Here is a 21487-nt window from a genome sequence, read left to right as displayed (position 1 = left end):
ATTGATGTTTATGCTCTATTCCACAGGACAACAAGGTGAATGGCGTGACCGATTCTACGCGAATCATGGGCTACTCCTTCCTCTATCCATCAGTCATCCCTTGTCCCTACGTGCAGACAGTCACTCTCACCCCCCAGGATGAGTTCTTCATTCTGGGTAGCCGGGGCTTGTGGGATGCCGTGTCTCCCAACGAGGCTGTGGAAGCTGTTCGGAACGTCCCCGATGGCCTGGCTGCTGCTAAGAAGCTGTGCACGTTGGCGCAGGGCTATGGCTGCACAGACAGCCTCACCGCTGTTGTGGTCCAGCTCAGTGTGAGTGAAGACTGCTGCTCCTGCTGCTGTTCTGAGCCTCCCCAGCCACCTCCCAGCCCCGGCTTGGGCCCCTACCCCCCGTCGTCCTCTGCCATCAAGGAGAGGCCCTCAGATGGCTCCCTCCCTGTGCCGCCTTCCTCCTGCAGTGAAATCAGCAGTGAGATCAGCACCAGCGAGATGAGCAGCGAGGTGGGCTCCACGGCCTCATCTGACGAGCCACCGCAGAGCTCCCTGGTGCTGCTGCACGAGCAGACCCACCACCCACACCTCCCCCTGCACCATCACGCCCACTCGCTGTCCCTACAGCACCAACAGGCCCACACAAGCACCCAGCCCTGCCAGTACGTATTCCCAGGTTCAGAGCTGCCCTCTGCCCGCAGCTGCTGCACCCTCCATCCCGCCTGCTTAGCGAGCTCCTTCCAGAGGCAGCTGTCCAGTGCCACCTTCTCCAGCGCCCTGTCAGACAACGGGCTGGACAGCGAGGATGAAGAGCCAATCGCTGGTGTTTTCTCTAATGGGAGCCGCGTGGAAGTAGAGGCAGATGTCCACTGCCTCAAAGCAGAGTCCTCCTCCTCCTCGTCACCCCAAACATCATTACCGTCATCCTCCAGCCAGGAGCGCACCATGCTGACTCTTCCCCCACCACCTCCACCGCCATGCACCCCAGAGCCCCTGGAGGAAGGGGTCGACGTGAGCCTCAGTGAGGCTGAGAACGGGCTGGAGAGAGATGAGTCTTGGCATGCATTCGGAACAGGAGGTGGGGATGGAGGGAAGTTGGCAGGCAAGAAGAGGGTTAATGGGTCGGTGGCACGCCAGGAAAAGAGTCACAACCTTATCGAGGTGGCTGCCGACGCTCCCTCCAAGAAGTCCGGGGGATACTTCACAGCTCCAGCACAGCCCGACCCGGATGACCAGTTCATCATCCCGCCTGAGCTGGAGGAGGAGGTGAAGGAAATTATGAAGCAGCATCAGCAGAAACAGCAGAAGCCGCCTGGGACGGATCAGCCCACAGACTACTACGACACCCCTCTCTGAACAACAACAACAACAACAACACCAACAACTACAGCCTCATCTCCCTCCCAGCTGCAGCATGCACAGAAGCCTACTGTACCATGGATCTAACCAGTCTTTTCATATATGAACACAAACAAATGGGTTTCATCAAGAGGCTGTAAAATGCACAGGAAAAAGTTGGATCATACTTTTTCTAAACAGCCTTTCTTGCTCAACACAGCCTCATCATCGAAGAACCATGCACTGTAACGTGACCCCCCCCACCCCACACACACACACACACACACACACAGACACACGCACGCATTTTTACCCAGACAACTCATAGAATAAAACAAGCAAATGATCCCTTTAATGATGCTCAACCCCTCTTGAAAAGGCTGTGGACACAGCTCCTGGTGTCCATGGTTGTGCCCTTCTCACAGACTGGAACGTTGTTTTTACATTAGAAAACCAGCGGAGTATGTTTTCAACACTAGTCTCTTTGCAATAGCATTAGCTCGCCACAACACTTGTTAATATGGATAACAGTTCCATGGTTTCTTTGTTTGTTTTGTAAGAACTTAGCATATCTTTTAATGTGAAAGCAGTGATGTTGCTGAAAGAACTTTTTAAAACGGAGACTCATAATCTTTTTATTATCAGTGAACTATGTCGAATGGTACACCAGTAATACCACACTTAACTGTTGTAGATAGGGCACTTAAAATACTGTATTTCTTCAGTAAATCATGGCTCTTGGCCTGTAAAATGGCATAGAAATTTTTTGTAGAAATTTTAAATACTAACTCCTAGGAGTTGCATACTCTTTATGGTGACTCAGTCACTTTTACTAATCTTCTCTGAGAGAAATGGTGATTTTTTTTTTCCAATGATTTGTAAATAAGAGAAATGTTGTATACTGATGCTTTTAAAAAGGAACTACGTACCTGTGTGTCGGTGAAAGTTTTAGTGGTCGGGAGGATGTGAGGTTCACCAAGAATTTGCTGTTATGGAGGTGTCACCTCCACCCCCCAGCCCTTTATCTTACAACTTAGACCCACAAATACAACACACACACACACACACACAAACACACAAAAATGTATATGTGTAATTGCAGGTCAGAAACCCAAACATTCCATGCAATATAAGTACACAGAGGTTGCCATCGCTCCACTTTGTTTGATTATGATGTCCTGTAGTCATCACTGTATCTAATGAACACTAATAGACAGATCGTTGCATGCACACTTGCATGCACACACATACATACACACAAACGCACATACACGGACACTCACACGTAATATTAGTCCCAGCTCCCTCCTACAGTAACTGTTATCACCGGCATGACTGTGTCAAGTTCAGTAATACAAACAAATATATCCACATGGAAAAGAGACAACACAGATGTTCCTGTCTTTGGTATAATAAATTTTAAATTTGTGAATATAAGTCATGCTGTCTTGGATTTGTTTTGATAATTAATGTGTGTTTAATGGGAAAACATTCATATAAGACTTTCAAGAATTTCAAAATCATTTATTTACAATAATATTCTTGGTTTGCTCTAGTGTTGACCAGAAGGGGGCGATCTCATATAATGGTAGGATCTTCTACAGCAGAGGTCTTCAACAGGGGGCTCCGCTACATTTTTGGTTGATATTTTTTCAACCAATCTTTTGAACAGATTAATGGAAGCAGAAGACGTTATCTTTCAGTCACAACTGCACACATTCAGTATTAATTGAATAGCTTAGTAATGAATGCACAATAACAGGGTAGCTATGTTTGGCACTATAGGCCCAGTTTAATATAAAACACAATTGTATACAATATATATATATATAGATATATATAGATATATATAGATATATATATATATATATATATAGATATATATAGATATATATATATATATATATAGATATATATAGATATATATATATATATATATATATATATATATATATATATATATATATATATATATATATATATATATAGTAGGGGGTCCCTGCTCCATCTCTCCATAAGTTTGGGGGTCCTTGGCCTGAAAAACGTTGAAGACCCCTGCTCTGCAGTATGTGATTGCTTTACCTTCAAGCACTTAAATCTATAAATCCAAAGTCTGCCCCACAAGATACTTAACATAAACATTGAGCTGAAAAATATGACTTTATTTCTATTTTTAGTCTTTTTTTTCTCACCAAGCTGTCATTGGAAAGTTCAGCGTCTCCCACTACGGTTTCTAAGTGACATCCATGTTTTCCATGACAACACTGTTGGCATTACTGTGTTTCTTATACTTCTTCTTCACACAGATGACACTGACTGCTGTAACCACCAGCATGGCACCCAGTACAGACAGAGAAGAGGCAAGTGCAAGGGTGGTTTTATCCTCGATGGAGCCCTTGAACTGACAGGTGTCCCCATAGTACCACCAGTCATCACCCACCACACACCTGGAGAGCAGAGGAAAAGAGCATGAGAGAGAAAAATAGACCCAAAGGTGTTCCCAACACGTATAGAGGGTGATAGAAAAATATTGTAAGGTAAATACAAGAACAACTTAACCTAATGGGACAAATTATTCACTATATTGTAATAGCTTTTATGGGGCTTCATCTAGATAAAGTGCTGTTCTGAGAAGTTGAGCATCAACTATTGGATCCATCCATTCAGGCTGTGGCTGGCGTTACCGCAGTTCTTTTCAAGCGTGTCGGGGGGGGGGGGGGAAACTACCGTGGCCTTCAGGTAATGTAAAAACGCAAAAGGCCCTATCTAGAGCCAGAGGTGTTTTTTTTATGAGCTACTGTAAACGTGGCGATGCAACATGGCAGACTCTCTATGTAGATATGAAGGGTTAATTCTAAGCTAATGATTATAGTGATAGTGATTATACATTATTGAAAAATGTCTGCTTATAGATCCCCCTGAATACTACACACTGGCCTTAAAAGGGATTTAAAATATACATTTGGGGGAATAAGCTTATTTGCATTCTTGCAAAGAGTTACATTGGAAGATTGATCTCCTCTCTATATGGTATATGAAGCAGGTGGTTAGCTTAGCACAAAGACTGGAAACATCTCAATTGACTGTCCAAAGGTAGCAAAAAGTTACCTCTCTCGGCCAAGAAATAGTCCCAGCAAGCAAGCAATATCCCCCTTTTTTCCAAGTCTTTATGCTAAGCTAAGCTAAGCTAGCAGGCTGCTGGCTGTAGCATCATATTGAACAGACAGATATGAGAGTGGCGTTGATCTTCTTATCTAACGCTATAATATTACACCCTTTTAAGGCTTGCTGATTGTTGCATTCACAATTTAGTGAGTGAAGTCAAAAACTGCTCACCTGCAAGCAGCCTTCCCGTGATCAACCACGCATATGCCGTCATTCATACATTTCACATTGAGGCAGACATCAGAGGGAGCGGTGGTGACAGGTTGCTGGCTTGTGGACGAAGGTTGCTGGGTTGTGGAAGGCAGAGGCTGGGTCACTGTCAGATGAGACACATCTGAAGAGGGACAGCAAATGAGAGAGCGGTTAGTGGATCCAAGTGGAGCAACAGTCTGGATCGCTAGATTGACTGACTGTAGTGTTTCTCTGACGAGTGGGTATATGATTCATGGGTGTAATCATGCATCACTGGTATACATGATCCCAAAATATGCAGGTTTGCATGGGTGATGAGTATTTAGCATACTAATAAATTGATGTAAATTCACAAAAAAATCATAACATAAATGGTAATACATTTCTTCTCCTATATCTTTGGACACACAGGAAATGAAATGAAATCTATTGAGTTTATACTGAATTATGGTGCTTTTACCCTCCATGGTGAGGAGAAAGATGGCATCTCCTCCCTTTATAAAATCCCTGCTCTTGGCTCTGAGGTGTGTGAGATACACTACAGTGCCGGCGCCTGGCCCTCGGAAATACTTGGATCCATCTGTATGTGTGACCTCAGCGCCCACCTTGCGAGGGTCGTCCCAGAAAAATGTGTCAGAGTCTGTTTAAAAGGATGTTGAAAGGGTGAGTAAATATTATTTTCCTGTAAACAATAATCAATTTGAATGTTTTTGACAGGGGAAGTTGCTGCACCTGTTGCCTTCATGTTGGGGTTAGTGGTGACACTGCGCTGGTTGGACATGCGCTTTTGGATGTGTGAGTTCTGGTCCATCAGCATCATGGTCATCTGTTTCCAGGGGCATGGCCATATCTGTCCCGTGTCCCCTTCACGGGCCACTAAGTGAGCATATGCTGACAGCTCATCCGGGTAGCCTGCCTTACCGCTGGGGTAAAGCTGCATTTGGAAGGTGTAACCCTCCTTAGAGTTGAATGGGGGGCTGAAGATAGATGTGTTTGTCGGGGTGTTTTCCATAACGTTACTAAAGTTTTTCACTCGCCATATAAACTCTGGGCAGGTGGTCTCAGAAAGGTTGATGTCATCCAGGGACAGTCCCCCTGTCAACAGCCCAGTACCCAGCTTGGTCCCTTCAAAGACGACACGGAATTTTGTTTTGATGTCTAGACTCACGTGGTGCAGTTGCCACAGCTCCTGAGGGGATCCTGTTGAGGTTAAAAGCATGGAATTTATTGAACAGATAGTTTACGATCGGCCAGATTTCGCAAGCAGCTGTAATAGTCACCATCTATGGTCTTTATAAGGCGCAGTGTTCCGTTGGGGTTAGCTTTGTCATATTCTCTGACATGGATCTTCAGTGAGTCGCTGAGGCTGGCCGCTGTTGTAGTAGAAGAACTGCAGACACTGGTATCCTCTTTTGGGGTAAAGGATCCTGCTCTCCAGCAGAGCCGTATCCCCAATGAGGGCTGATGCAGTGCTGAAGTGCATGAAATACCCCGAACCTAAAAATCCAAATTTCACTTGATTAATAATGTCAATACCTGAGCATTATTTGAATGCATTTTGCACAATATAAGAGGGAAGATTATGAAGGCCAATCCATCATATAGCAATTAAACAATATATTCACAAGTCTCCTCACATGTCTAAATGTATATTAAGACAGTTTTTGGTTGCTGTAATTGTTCCTCCTGTCATGGCTCTGAAGAGATCCCCTCCTAATACATATTTAATGTAAGAGATGAGGAACAAAATCAATAGTCCTTGCCTTTTTAAAGTTCAGTAGTAAAGTTCAACGAGACTTCATATGTCCAAAGTTAAACAAATCAAATGAGTATCTTCCAGAGTTAATGTTAAAATTCTCCCTTTGTGTTTTTTTGCTGAGCTGTGGTGGAGGGATAATAACACAAAGGGAGATTTCATACTACAAAAAGACGATAAAGACCACTTGACTTGTCTGAAACAAACTGCTGAAGCCTGATATTAGCTTTGGTTGAACTTTGGAAAACTATTAACACAGAACAAGGACGGCTTTTTGTGAACTGACATTGGAATTGCATTTGAAAGTTGTTTTTTTCCCCAAGGTCCATATGGAGAGGAGGGAAATCTGCAGTCTTAGCAGACGTAAAACCTTCTCCAATTTGCACACAGGAATGTGAGCTAAAAATGTGAACCAATTCTTTAATGCACATCTGAATGCACCATTCCTGTAAGATAATTCTCACCAGTGCATTTGCCCATGTTGGAGTAGTCAGTGTTGGGCCCTCCCTCCGCTTTGGCAATCCTGACCCAGTCTGCCTGGTCCCCTTGACCCTGGATCATACCACAGATGTTCTCCCGTTCAAAGTCACATGAGTCCAGGAACGTTGAGCCCTGGGCTGGAAGACATTACACAAACACACACACACAGGTGTAGGACTTGGAACCGCTATAAACTGATCGACTACGCAGTAAGTTCAATGTTTTGCGTACGCACATATTTCCGTGCTGCAAGAATCCAGAATCTAGTTGCCAGCTGATACCAACATTACTAATTAGAATTAGGTGTAATAACAATGCTGACACAACACTCCTTTTACAAATAATGAAACCCAACTTTGTTTTATTGACTCTTACTGCAGTTATAGAGGCGGTGCAGCTTGAGCAGGTCACTGTCACTGAACTCCATACGCTGGCCAATGACATCACTGAAAGCAGGGATCTTGGTGACGATGGTGGGCTCAGAGCCGTTGCGGAAGGCATTTTTACTGTAGTGCATCATGGAGCCGTAGTCATAGGGCACCCCCAAAGAGCTGGAGGTGGTGTCGTCATAGGTGTTAAAGTTGTGTTCTCGCCCTGAATAAATAAAAGGGGTTGTCAGTGCAGTTCAATTCAAGATCACAAAGATTTCATTTTTCTAAATGTAGAGGTGGAGATCAGAGATGTTTGTTAGTTACTAATAAAAGTTGCTTACAACAGCTGGCACGTGTTTAAAGACTTGATGAAAGATTGCTCATATATCAAAGTACACTGTACTTTAATAACAGACACTAATAGATTAGATTTAAGCATAGGTCAATGCCACCAACATACAAAGTGTGATGTTCTTTGATACTGATAATGTCTTTTATCTTTATCTTTATCTTAGGTTATGCAGGCAGGAAATCAGCACATGCTTATCAATCAATAAATCGACTGCTGCATAAAGTCCTATGGAACAAACCTCTTGATAACATTTCATGAACTGAAGTGATTTCTTTACTGATTAATTAGAATGTACATTTTGTGAAAAGCTTGTATAAATGTAATCTGTAAAATATACACTTTATAATCCATCCCTTTAAGACATGTTAGATTAATCATGATTTAGTTGGCAGACAAGCAGTGACAGGTTCATTACCCTCTGAGATTCGGTCCCACATGATATTAACATAATCATCACGGTCTGCCCTCGACTGTTCATGCCAGAAACCCAGAGCATGAAGGAACTCGTGTTCAATGGTGGCGATGCGGTCGCAGTTACTCCCTATTGACAATCTCTGTTTCCCAACTTTCCGGTTTCCCACAGAGGAGAAGCAGCTTTTGGAGAAGAAAAAACAAGGCTTTTATGAACATCACATTGAAGACTTTTATTGCAATGATACAGTATATATATTTCACATTAATCGTTGAGAAAGTACAATTACAATATATTAAAATAATATAAAGTCTTACCCGCCTCCTTTAAAGATGGAAATGTAGTTTGCTTCTCCGACCCAAGGTTTGAAGTCGATGCAGGTCTTGAGCCGGTACTGCTCAAAGGCCTTCAGAATCACACCTTTTGCATTGATCTCTGCATTGAAGATGATAAATTATCAATTATGTTAAAGATGATCAAATATGTCTTCCAAATTCCCCTTTTATAACATTGACTGTAATGCTGTGTACATTCATAAAAGGCCTCTGTTGAATTATTTAAAGCTGTTAAGGTTCAAGATGACTGAACATCAAACATACAGAATACACTCTGTGGTGAACACGTTCTAACTCCGTTCCAAACGGACAGCTCTGAGGTGAAGTTTGAGGTAATGCAAGATGACATATGTACAGAAATGGAACATATTTTCTTTCCAATAGGTAAAACAATACGAGTATGTTTTAGCTTGTTTAAGTCTCGTGTCATGGTGACATTGGTTTTCCTCCCTCACTGTTTTAGGTCACACAGACCTCACTGCTGTAAATGTAAAATTAAATAATTGCAAAAATTCCCCTTTAAATATTGTTTTCCTTTTCCTGCGATGTCATTCAAACCCATTATAAGTAAAGTACTGAAGTGGTAACCCTTCCCCTTGCTACAAACTTAACTTTTGAGCTTAAATATTTGATTAAAGTGACAATTTATGTTATATGGACTATGCATTAACACATATGTATGTACAGTATGTTATCCTACGTAGTGAATCATGTTTAAGGTCACTTATAATTGCGTGTTTTTGTACCATACCATAAAAATACTCAATAGCAAGTTCAAAATTGTAATTGAAGAATCAAAAGTATTCTTTATGCAGAACGTCCCATGTCAGTGTTATATTATTACATAATGTGATTATCATTATCGAAACTTTACCATTTAAGTAGTACTTTAATAATCTAGTTGATCACGGTGGAGCTAAGACTGCTTTATACACTGTTGGGTAAAATACATTTTCTAATAGGCTGACTTACCCAAGTCATCTTCCATGTAGTATGGGATCGTCTTTGGCCACCTGTACTCATCCCCTATTATGGAATTCCTAGTTTGCCTCTGCGGTGGTCAATAAAAGCAATTACAAAAGATAGGAAAAACATGAGTTCAACATAATTCAAGATGAAGTTTTGTTAAATTAAAAGCAATTCAATTAACATACCTCATCAAGCACAATGTCCCCCTCTACTAGATTCAACCCTGCCTCTATGGACACCAAGCACAAGAAGAAATGTGTTTACAGAAGTCACTGAAAACTAATAATCTGGAGATATGAGGAGGAAAAATGTCAGCATACCTTCATTAATGTCAAAAATGTCAAGGTCCCGTCCACCGTCCACTTCATAGTCTGTGTGAATGGTTATGAACATGAATGTGAAGACACTTCAAATGAAAACAACAACATCTTTGTCTTGCTTAAAAGTAATGAAAATCACTTACCTATTACTTTTGTTGTGGGCTAAACAAAAGATAATTCAAATGTAAATATTATTGATTTGCAAATGTATTAAAATCAAGTTTCTAGTCATCTTACAACATTATCTTAACAATAAATAAAGCCGTTTCTCACCAGGCAAAGGGTAATACCACATAAGAGACATGCAATGTGAAGAACAAGTACACTAGTTTTTCTCCCTGCCATGTTCTAAAATGTCCCTCGACATGGGACAGTGCAGATGACGGGTACTGAGCTCTTACAGACACACAGAATGTAGAAATAAGAGAGGGACATGTAGGAAATAAAATAAAGTGTATCATTGACAGAGCAGTAAAGGATCTAAGTTAAACAGCAACTTAAGTCTTCCCTTCTATCTGCTCACAAATCTTTACACATCTGCAGATAAGCTGCAGTACACTACAACTATACCCATCTTACTCTACTTTAGCTTGGTTTTATTTCCATTCTCTTGGATATTTAATGACTGTTTTAAATTCATACAAATGACATTAGAATTTAAATAGAAATTTAAATGTCATTTCATTAATTCACAATGTTTAAAGCACTTTGAATTGCCATGTTGTTGAAATGTGCTATATAGATAAACTTGCCTTACAACAGTCATGTAGTCTACTTACCCGCCAGAATAAGTCAGAGTAACAAACACATTTAAAGGGAGTAATGTACTCTATCCCCACATTATAATGCTTTTTTGTTATTAACCTTTCTTAGTTTGTATTTACTTTAAAGTAATAAATTGTAGCTGTTAATGACATCTGGTTGCCACCTTTGGTATGCTGATACATCAGAAAACGCAGCCTTCTTTGGCAGTTCTGTATTCTTCCCAGGGCTCTTACAGGCAGTTCAAAGCTCATTACAAGCCACTTTTATTTTATTCTTGTCATAGGTAACCAGTACCTTGAACACTCTCATTGCAATGCTTCATGGGAATTTTAGAAGTGGCAGCTCTGACATAAACTTGGTGTGTCAATACCTGTGCTCTGCCCTCCAACAGTTCCAGCTTAGTAGTCGAAGATTTGTGACGACATTAGTTTTTTAAAAGGCTTTCAATTTCTTCCTCACACAACATATACGCCGCAAATTCACACAATATTTACGACTTATTGTTAACTCGGCTTTGTGCTACGTTGATTGTTGACTGGCAAGACAGAACAGAATGCTCTGGTCCTTATAAACCCTCTGAGAAACACACAGTGATTACCTCAAAACAGTCGCCACCATCACTGTACTGAGTCCAGAATCCAATAATGGAATCAAAGAAGCATTTTGGATAATTACTCACACTGCAAGCCAGGCGCCAGGATGAAGTGACTTTTTTATTTTGGGGCAATTTATTACATAAAATGAACTAAATTAACCTAAATAGCCTCCAAAATGTTAAATAACAATAGCATATAGCTGCTGTTTCAAAGACAAAGACTAACCATATCATTAAGAGCACTCGCATAACAATGTAGCGCTATCAGAGCCTTAATACATTTTGAATTCTCTCTCTCTCTCTCTCTCTCTCTCTCTCTCTCTCTCTCTCCTCTCTCTCTCTCTCTCTCTCTCTCTCTCTCTCTCTCTCTCTCTCTCTCTCTCTCTCTCTCTCTCCTACCCCGCCACACTGACAAAGAATCCTAGTGTTTTGGCCTTGAAAACTGTTGTTGGTATTGTCTACATTTTTGCTGTGACGCATGTCATAAAGCCATCTTTTAAGACAGTGTGATGTATGGTTAACCCTTTTTATGACTGTTGCATGTTATATATTGTATTGTATAATGTTGTGCACTATCATGGCGATGAACTCTTGTTGTGTATACATTTTTGCATGCTTCCTTTAACCTTTTCCACGAACTGTCATAACAAAGACACACCTGAACCCAGCATTGCTAATTGACACACCTGAACCCAGCGTTGCTAATTGAATTTTTGGAAATTTTCATACTTTTTAAAATATATTAATATTATATTTGTCATGTCTAAAGAGAATATAAATGTACAACCTGCAGTGAAAAATCAACTAAAATAGCTTCGTCCTCACTTTTAATTGCACTCTTCATCCATAAAACATTTATCACATTTGCTGTGGAGCGTTTTATTTCTTCGTAATGTCTTGATAATGAGGTATCACCAGTCACAAGTAAAGCCCTTGTTTGAAGTTTGTGGGCCAAAATGGTTTGAGGACAATGTTAAATTAAAATATTGGAAAATTACCGCTGTGATGAGGTGCTGATCACTAAACAAAATAGCAAGCGCCACTGTCTTATACCATATAGATATCAATTGCCTGTGTCTTACTTTTGTTCACCTTGACGAAGGCCTGAGGGCCGAAAAGTCATCTAAATAAAGAGCATTTGTGTACAACGCTTACATCTCCATAATGTTTCTCATCAAGGAGAATAAATATGCATCCATCCATTTTCCATCCTGGTCATTCTGTTGAGTAGGGGAACATGCAAACCCCAGTCAGATCATGTTTGAGGTTTTTGCTGTGAAGAGGCAATACTAACCACTGAGTATGAAAGTAAACATATATATATATATATATATATATATATATATATATACTTAGGGTTGGATTGTTATCTCCTTTTTTTTAATGCAACATACGTCATGGAACTGGCTTGTAACCTCGATGACAATTGAGTAATAGCTGCAAATTTACGTGACAATTTCACCACCTACTGGCAAAGTTTGCACGTGCTATCTGCTGGCAATGACTGCTTCTAGCCGACCACAATTTCTCTTTTACAGCTGCTGTTTTAGTTTTACTTTTGTGTGTGTTTTAAATATATTGTACACTTTAAAACTGCACCAGCTGTTAAAGTCCCATTTTATAGTAAAAATAGAGCATCATTGTGTCACACTAACCTCCAGTTGAAACTCATAGAAATACAATATGTTTGCACTTGATCATCAGACAAATGAGCATGAGTTTTAATTGTGTGTGAAATGTGTCAAGTCAACGATCTTTCAATGAAAATAAAGGTTGAAACCCCCGTCCTTGGCTGCAGGTGGCATTATGGTGTCAACAATGTCTAACTTGATACTGATGCAACTTTTCTTGCCAATAGGAGGCTGAGCTGGTTTTTGGAAGCTTCCATCAGCAACACGAATACCCTCCACCCTAATAATGAACAGACAATTCCCAAATGAAAGGTTTTCTATCCTGTTTCTATTTAGTGTGTCACAGCCATTCCAGTGAGCCAGCATGCACAATACCAGTCCACCCAAATGGAACAGGGACATAATTCCTTGTATTAACTATACTTGTGTTTTCCCTGCAATGACATGTCAAAATGGCTGCTGTGCAAATGGCCTATTACAGTGGAACTAGGACAAAGCTGAAATAAACTATCTAACACAGCTGTCACATTCATGCAAACTTCGAGTTAGGTGGTGTCATATTTTAGGCTTTGGAGATTACTTATTGATATTTCCTGGCCTCTGCTTTATATTACTCTAAATATATATTCATGGAATATATGGAACTAATAGAGCAGAACTGATGCAGTTCAGGCTCTGCTCATTTTTTTTTTCTCTGACTGACCACACGAAGAGTTTTAGAAACCTGGTACGCAGTGCTGGGATGGAATGGCTTTTCCGTGTCCATCCTGTCACAGTGAATTATATACTGACGACACTGTGCGAAATTGCAGTTCAGACATGAATTGTGTGGAAAAAACACAAAAGGCAAAGCTGTTATTTCCACAAATAGCAGAATATAAAGGCTGCTTATCATATTAACGCCTCATCATACAATGGTATTACTACTTGCTGATCTTAAGTCTAAGCCTGCTTCACTATTTAAAACTCCCCTACACTTTTAGAAAAGAGCTATAAATAAAAAATGTGATGTATGCATATGAATACTCCCAGTATCTACAGACAGGGAGTTCATGTTCAGAAACACCAGTTGAGATCAGTGCTGCTGTGAGCGGCTTCTGCACAGCAAGACTTCAACTCCACCACATTAATAACAAGCTCACTCTTTTCATTGATCTAAAAAGATCAGAGGAATCATGTATTTGTACATTTCTTCCACATTCATATTTCTAATTGTGCATGTACTACTAAACACAACACATATCTTGTAAATCCGTCATTTAATGGAGGTTCCAGCAATGATATAGTACTTTTATCATTTAACTTGTTAATTAATCAGATTTATGATAATTGCACTGTTTGTGCATTGTTTTTTTTTCCTCATTTATATCTGTTGTTGCTGTTCCACCCTCCTCCTCCTCATCACCAGTGTCCAGGCAATGTCCATGGTCCAGCAGGCGGCCCCAATGATTTAGTAAAAATGCATGTCACACATATCCGTATGACAGAAATGTATGCTGGCGCATACGAATATTTGTCAGAGTCCAAATACGTCCAATTTTTCATCAGATCGGATCGGAAAAGTGAACATATACAGATACGCATGTCTAATCTATTGATATCGCATCACTTCCTAATATAAAATGTATCAGACGAATGCCCAACAAATACATAAGATATACAAAAATATGACGTATACAAAATATTGGCAACACGCTGGTTTACGTTGATATAAGGTAAGGTATAAGTAGTATTCGTTAAGAGCTCCCTGTGTTACACTGGGGTGTGTTGTTGAACGCTGATGTTTTGTGCATGTTCAAAATTACCGGACGTATTTTGTATGTGCCATATTTGTGTATACGTTATGCATTCGTTGGGCATTCGTCTGATAGATTTTGTATTAGGAAGTGATGCGCTATCAATAGGTTAGACATGCGTATCTGCATATGTTCGCTTTTCCGTTCTGATCCGATGAAAAGTTGGACGTATTTGGCCTCTGACAAGTTTTCGTATGCACAGGCATACGTTTCTGTCATACGGATATGTGTGACAGGGCCTTTAGTCTTAAATGGGATACGAGTCCAAATGCATTTATTCTGAATCATTACTATCCAACCATAAATATCTCACAAATACAACACAAAACACAGCAAGTCAAACAAACTTAACTTCAAGTTAAAATTGTTTTGCTGATAAAAAAAAAAAGAGTTATAAAAAAAGAAACGTACATAATCTAGCTTTAAAAATCTAAAACAGGAATGAAATAATCTAGTTGAGAGCTGTAATTAGTAATTAGTATATTCCATCCATCCATCCATCATCTACCGCTTATCCGGGATCGGGTCGCGGGGGCAGCAGCTCCAGTAAGGAACCCCAATCTTCCCTTCTCCGGGCCACATCCTCCAGCTCCGATTGGGGGATCCTGAGGCGTTCCCAGGCCAGTGAGGAGATATCTCTCCACCGAGTCCTAGGTACCCCGAGGTACTTGAACTTGGTCTGCCAACCCCTAGGCACTGTCCCAGACTTCCACGCAATGTTGACGAGGCGTGTCAACCAAGACAGCCCCTCAACACCCAAAGCCTTCAGCATTTCTGGACGGATCTCATCAACCCCTGCGGCTTTGCCACTGTGGAGTTGTTTGACTACCTCAGTGACTTCGGTCAGGGAAATTGACGATGATCCCCCATCAGCTTCCAGCTCTGCCTCTACCATAGAGGGCATGTTAGTCGGATTCAGGAGTTCCTCAAAGTGCTCCTTCCACCGGCCGATAACCTTCTCAGTCAAAGTCAGCAGGGTCCCACCCTTGCTGTACACAGCTTGGATGGTTCCTCGCTTCCCCCTCCTGAAGTGCCGGATGGTTTTCCAGAAACACCTTGGTACCGACCGAAAGTCCTTCTCCATAGCTTCTCCGAACTTCTCCCACACCCGCTGCTTTGCCACTGACACGGCAGAGGCTGCCGCCCTTCTAGTCCTTCGGTACCCTGCAACTGTTTCCGGAGTCCTCCCGGATAACATAACCCGGAAGGACTCCTTCTTCAGTCAGACGGCTTCCCTGACCACCGGGGTGTTCGAGGGTTACCGCCCCTAAGACCTTGAGACCACAGCTCATCACAGCAGCTTCAGCAATAGAGGTTTTGAACATCGCCCACTCAGGTTCAATGCCCCCAACCTCCACAGGGATGTCTGAAAAGCTCCGCCAGAGGTGTGAGTTGAAAATCCCCAGGACAGGGGCTTCCTCCAGTTCACCTGCACTACCCCTTTGGGTTTACCAGGTCTGTCCAGAGTCGTCCCCCACCCCTTGATCCAACTCACCACCAGATGGTGATCAGTTGACAGCTCCGCCCTCTCTTCACCCGAGTGTCCAAAACATGCTGCCTCAGATCAGATGATACGATTACAAAATCGATCATTAACCTTTGGTCTAGGGTGCTCTGGTACCACGTGCACTTATGAGCATCCTTATGTTCGAACATGGTGTTTGTTATGGCCATTCCATGACTAGCACAGAAGTCCAACAACAAACGACCGTTCAGGATTAGATCAGGGAGGCCGTTCCTCCCAATCACGCCTCTCCAGGTGTCTCCATTGTTTCCCACGTGTGCGTTGAAGTCTCCCAGCAAGACTACGGAGTCCCCTACTGGAGCCCCCTGCAGGGCTCCATTCAGGGTCTCCAAGAAGGCCGAATACTCCAAACTGCGGTTTGGGGCATAGGCACAAACAACAGTCAGAGTTTTCCCCCCCATAACCCGAAGGCGTAGGGAGGCGACCCTCTCGTCCACCGGGGTAAACTCCAACGTAGCGGCGCTCAGCCGAGGGCTAGTGAGTATCCCCACCCCGGCCCGACGCCTCACACCTTGGGCAACTCTGGAGAAGAATAGAGTCCAACCCCTATCCAGGAGTATGGTTCCAGAGCCAAGAGTGTGCGTAGAGGTAAGCCCCACCAGATCCAACTGGTAGCGCTCCACCTTCCGCACTAGTTCCGGCTCCTTCCCCCACAGAGAGGTGACGTTCCACGTCCCCAGAGCCAGCCTCTGCTGCCCGGGTCTGGTCCGTCGAGGTCCCTGACCATCACTGCCACCCGTGTGACAGCGCACCCAACCCCAGCGGTTTTTCCCATGAGTGGTGGGCCCACAGGATGGATGGATGGGAGGTACCACGTAACTTCTTCGGGCTGTGCCTGACCGGGCTCCGTGGCAATCCCGGCCACCAGGCGCTCGCTGTCGGGCCCTCCCTCTGGGCCTGGCTCCAGACGGGGGCCCCGGGCTTCCTCCGGGCAGGGTCTCTCCTTTCCTTTCCCTTTTTTTCATGAAGTCGTAGTTGTATATTATGAGTGATAATATTTCAATAAGAGATGAAGCTTGTGCAAGTGATGATATAGTAAAGAATTTCTCCATAATCAAGTACAGACATAAAAGTTGCTCACTAACTGATACTCCACTTTATTGGTCTTCTACTATTATGCTGGTTTAGTGTTCATGCAATGAGCTTTTCATGCAGTGTCTCCAACCAAAACTACCAATAACAATAAGCCTCTCTTCGTTATACTCATCTCAGTGGACACATGCAATTACCACCAAATTACATAGTCACGCAAAGATAGGAATTCACTGGTCTATTGAACATTCTACCTCCCAGCCAATGGCAATATCACACCGCTTCACAGTGAGAGGCTCAATGGCTCTATGAACTTACATTTTTAAGCAGTAATCGCCGCAAGAGCAACTTGTGCACAGCGTTGACAACCGGCAGGACAACTACCACTAATATGTGAGTTTTTACTGCTTTACAGTAATTTAATTTAATAATTTAGTTTCCTCTTATTGTGTTTACTTCTTTCTTATTGATTGTGTGTCGGGTTTTGTTAGTGTGTTAAAATTCCAGTCCTCCAACAGGGGTAGTGTTCCTTCTGGGAGGGCTTAAAGCACAATGTAACGTATTATCCTTTATGCAAGACATACTTTTTTTTTAGGTTTTATGGTATCTTGTTTGCATTAAGTTCCATAAAGCTGAATGAAAAGTTTCACCTCGTGTTAAAGCAGCATTGAGGAAACTCAAGGATTTTTTAGTTGTTGTGTGAAATAGATCACTGCTCTTTAGAGACATGCCATTCTGTATAACATTTTTAATAAATTCCCTTTTAAGTATAATAATTAACTATTTCTGCTACAAACTGGGAAACAAATTGACTGCGAGCCTCGGAAAGTAACAACTGTCAGCTTGGGGATAACCAGATATTGAACAATAGCCTTGCATAAACGGAAAACATGCCCAAAGATGTTACACAGAAAGGGAGAGTAGCTCTTCAGAGGCTGATTACAACTAAACAAAACCTTAATTGGCTGCTTGTATGTGAAATGTTAATCAGATGGAAATGTAATCTCTGTAAAACTGTGGTTGGTTGCTTTTCATTCCCAAATCAATGTTATTGTCAGTTGAAATGTTTCACGAATAAAAGCTTACAATGAGCCTTTGTAAGTGAATAAACTATCCATGACATAAACACCGTTCCCAATGCATCGTGCTATGTTTTAAAAGAAGCCTGATTAATATTCTGGCCAATCCTCTGTCATGACCATCTGCAGGCAGATTTTCCTCGCCAGGCAACATTTGTGTTAAATGCTCATTCTGTATTCCCTCCAAACCGCTTTGATGTTCCTGCCGGGTTTTATTTAATCGTGGACATTCATTTCTTTCTACCCTCTGTGACCATCACAATTAACTCTTTCACAACACCATTACACCTTGGAATGCAGCTTTCACCTCAAGCTTTTGCTCAATATGTTCCAACATGTATCTCTGTGTGTGTGTGTGTGTGTGTGTGTGTGTGTGTGTGTGTGTGTGTGTGTGTGTGTGTGTGTGTGTGTGTGTGTGTGTGTGAGAGAGTAAAGAAAGAAAGAGAGCAAGTGGTATGCAAGGCATGCTTTTTACTGTGTGTAACTCGTTTGAAGATAGTTCATCCCTGTGACGAACTTGATTGTTTCCCAACATGCATTTTCTGAGACAAAATTCCAAATTAATTTTCAAGTGCTACTATACGGTATGTGCCCTTTGATTGACTTCATTTATGGCGTGTGTGGGGGATATGCAATATCAAGTTGATTTGAATGCAGCGCCTCATTGCTGACACTATGGATGAGTCATAGCGAAAGGGATGTTTACAGAACTGAAATTTACATTAGTCACATAAAGTACCACACTACTGAAACAATAAAGATTCACATTTAACCATTTCAACCCCTTTGGCAAGTCCATTATCACAAACTAATGTGTGTGTGTGTGGAACAGGACTGCTCAAACTCAAATAATTTCTATTTCAATTCAAGTAAAGAGCAAAACCAAGGTCTCCAAAGATTAAATGTTACAGTATTTCATGCTGAATTCTAGAAACATAAAAGCAATAAAAATCGAGTTTTGGGAGAAGATATTTTTGCTTGTGTGTAGTGTAAAGCTATTTTGACATTCACACATTTTGGCCGTGTGGGCTTTGTGCTTGAGGACATAGTGTTTGAAAGGAAAGAATGGCTATAAGGTTAAGGTGGTGACTCTCAGCTTTGATTTAAGATAGTTTGCTGTGAAAAGTAGCCCTCTTATTGTGCTCCCAAACATTTAGGAAGACTTTGTCTAAAAAGGGTTATAAAATGCCAAACGGATGTGAACACCCTGCAACAAACTGAGTCAGCTCCTTGGTTAGAGTTTCACTTTAAAGACAATGTACCAAAGCACAGAGCCAATAGAAGATGTTGTCCGCTGCAGTGTGATACATGATGTACTGATATGAGCAGGTACTGTACAGAATATGTAATGTATGTTATGTTGTCAAACTGAAAGAAAACATATTTGATCTGCTTCAAATCTAGTTAAGGGAAATTAATTCAAAACATTGGTTTGTGTATTCATTAAAATCCCATTGCTAAAGTGAAAGTGGAAACTGAAAGGGTGTTTATAATTACTGATTTATTTCTAAATGTAATTGCTGCTGGCACATTGTTAGCCTCTGTGAACCCTGGTAATATCAATTAATAGATCCAGCATTGTGGCAACTGTTACCTATCTGATATTTGAGTTCATTAAATTGTTGTAACGTAATTATTATTATAATTATATACAATTTTGATATTGTTATTCACAGAAATACTCTCTTAAACAAACTCTCTTAACGCTCATATCGCAATAGAAATAATCATGATGCATTATGCTTTAGCCAGAAAAAGGGAAATCAAAGCACCTGGGGCATTTATGCAGAATGAATGGGTGGAGGTTAAAGGGGCGCGTGCACTCATACAAACGAGTTTTCTAACACTCGCCTGTATGGTTCCTTGTTAAAAGTAAACAAACCCAAATTAAAGATTCACGTTCAGATTATTTTTCAGATTACATCTATGTCCAAAGCAATAAACCTCAACGTGAGTGTATAGTATAAGCGTTTATGGATTCATTTGTAATTGACGTCATTTTAGGGATCCAGCTCCAGCTCCAGCTCATTTCAATGAAGCCTCCTGCTCCTTTGTCTAACACAGATGTAGCAGCCAGTCAGAGTGTGATGCACTCTCTGGTGTATCTGCTGCAGAGGAGCTACAACATCTCTGAGACATTTCACCTGACGCGAACAGCAGCCTCCGGGGGAAGAGTTAAAAAGTGATTTTGGAAACTTACCGGGACCTTAATTGGATAAAGTGCAGCATCAGAGGACACGTAGTTAGGTATTTCAGCACTTATTCGCCGAGGTAAGGCAATTTTATTTGTCATTGTATAAACTTATAAAACCATAATGTCTTGTAAGCAATTTAAGACTGGAGTCAGAGTCATAAAAAAAACTTCCAAACTTACTATACATTTTACGTTTTGCATTATAAAGGCCTATCTTTGGGTGATTCTTTTATTTTTATTTTTTTCGGAATATGTGCCGTCAGTTTGCCCGCGCGTACATAATGTACCTTTACCAATACAACAATTTAGCCTAATTAAAGGGTATCCAAAAATGTAACTCAACCACAGAACACATGATTATGTTTATGTTCACAGATTGATTGACTGGTCTTTAGACCCCGACCCTTATTTAAATCACTTTTTATTAATCAGTCTCCCTGGGGCCAATAAAGCTTGCGCAACAGTGCGTCTGGAGGAGTTTTACGCCTCTGCCCACGGAGCTAGTTTGAAAATAATTAATTACAACTAAGACTAAGTATACAATTGGGCAACTGCTAGAAAAAAAATGCTGTTTTCTCAATTTTAATTTAATCTCTACTGCTCTGTTTTATAACGCTTGTGTTTCACACACCTTTACATGCAACCTCTCCTACAAGAACATGTGTATGCATAGGCTACATGATGTGCAGTTCAGCAGCCTATACCTAACCAAACAGTGACATTATAAAGGAAGAATTTCTGAATTGTATAGGTAGGAACATTAATTCCGAGCAATAATAAAAGTATGTCCAGCAAAGCACATTACTATGTACTTGGGTTGAATGTCCCTGTTACATATTATCAAATCACTTGTTTAGTGACCCTTGTGTCATCCATTGATCTATGTCTGTCAATCACCATATGACTTTAGTTGCTGAACCAGTATGAAAACATGGATATTGAGAGTGTTGATGATGTGATTACATGTGTGGCAAGTCGTCTCCTTTGAATTAAACGCACACGTTAACAAGCAGTTAAGGGTATCGAAAAGGTCAATACAATAGCACTGCTACTCTTTCATGATACGTCCACAGGGAGAGAACAAAGCTGAACATTTTCAACTCTTGCTTTAACAAGTACACATATTAAAAGATAATATATTATGAGTGACAGCATCTCTTAATGTTGCTCTTGAAAAACTCAGTTTTCAG

General features: G+C 41.2%; 2 protein-coding genes across 2 annotated transcripts in view; one reads left to right on the top strand and one right to left on the bottom strand.

Moving 5' to 3' along the window:
- The window catches only part of phlpp1 (PH domain and leucine rich repeat protein phosphatase 1), a 41763-nt gene extending 38998 nt beyond the window's left edge, over nucleotides 1-2765 (top strand). Inside the window, exon 17 of the mRNA XM_029453589.1 lies at nucleotides 27-2765. Coding sequence (XP_029309449.1) covers nucleotides 27-1346 — 1320 coding nt within the window. The 3' untranslated portion in view covers nucleotides 1347-2765. The remainder of the gene's footprint in view (nucleotides 1-26) is intronic.
- A 796-nt stretch (nucleotides 2766-3561) lies between these two features.
- Nucleotides 3562-9753, bottom strand: LOC115022332 (meprin A subunit beta-like). The gene is given in 13 exon segments (XM_029453302.1): nucleotides 3562-3775; nucleotides 4665-4827; nucleotides 5146-5325; nucleotides 5418-5885; nucleotides 5966-6047; nucleotides 6049-6182; nucleotides 6906-7058; nucleotides 7297-7515; nucleotides 8060-8238; nucleotides 8374-8491; nucleotides 9364-9442; nucleotides 9546-9589; nucleotides 9681-9753. Coding segments are annotated over 13 exon segments (2106 nt in total).
- Between the last annotated feature and the right edge of the window lie 11734 nt (nucleotides 9754-21487).

This window comes from Cottoperca gobio, chromosome 17, assembly GCF_900634415.1.
Source record: "Cottoperca gobio chromosome 17, fCotGob3.1, whole genome shotgun sequence".
NCBI classification, from domain to species: Eukaryota; Metazoa; Chordata; class Actinopteri; order Perciformes; family Bovichtidae; genus Cottoperca; species Cottoperca gobio.
Note: the sequence above shows the minus strand (reverse complement) of the source record. Positions and strands in the feature narration are given on the sequence as shown.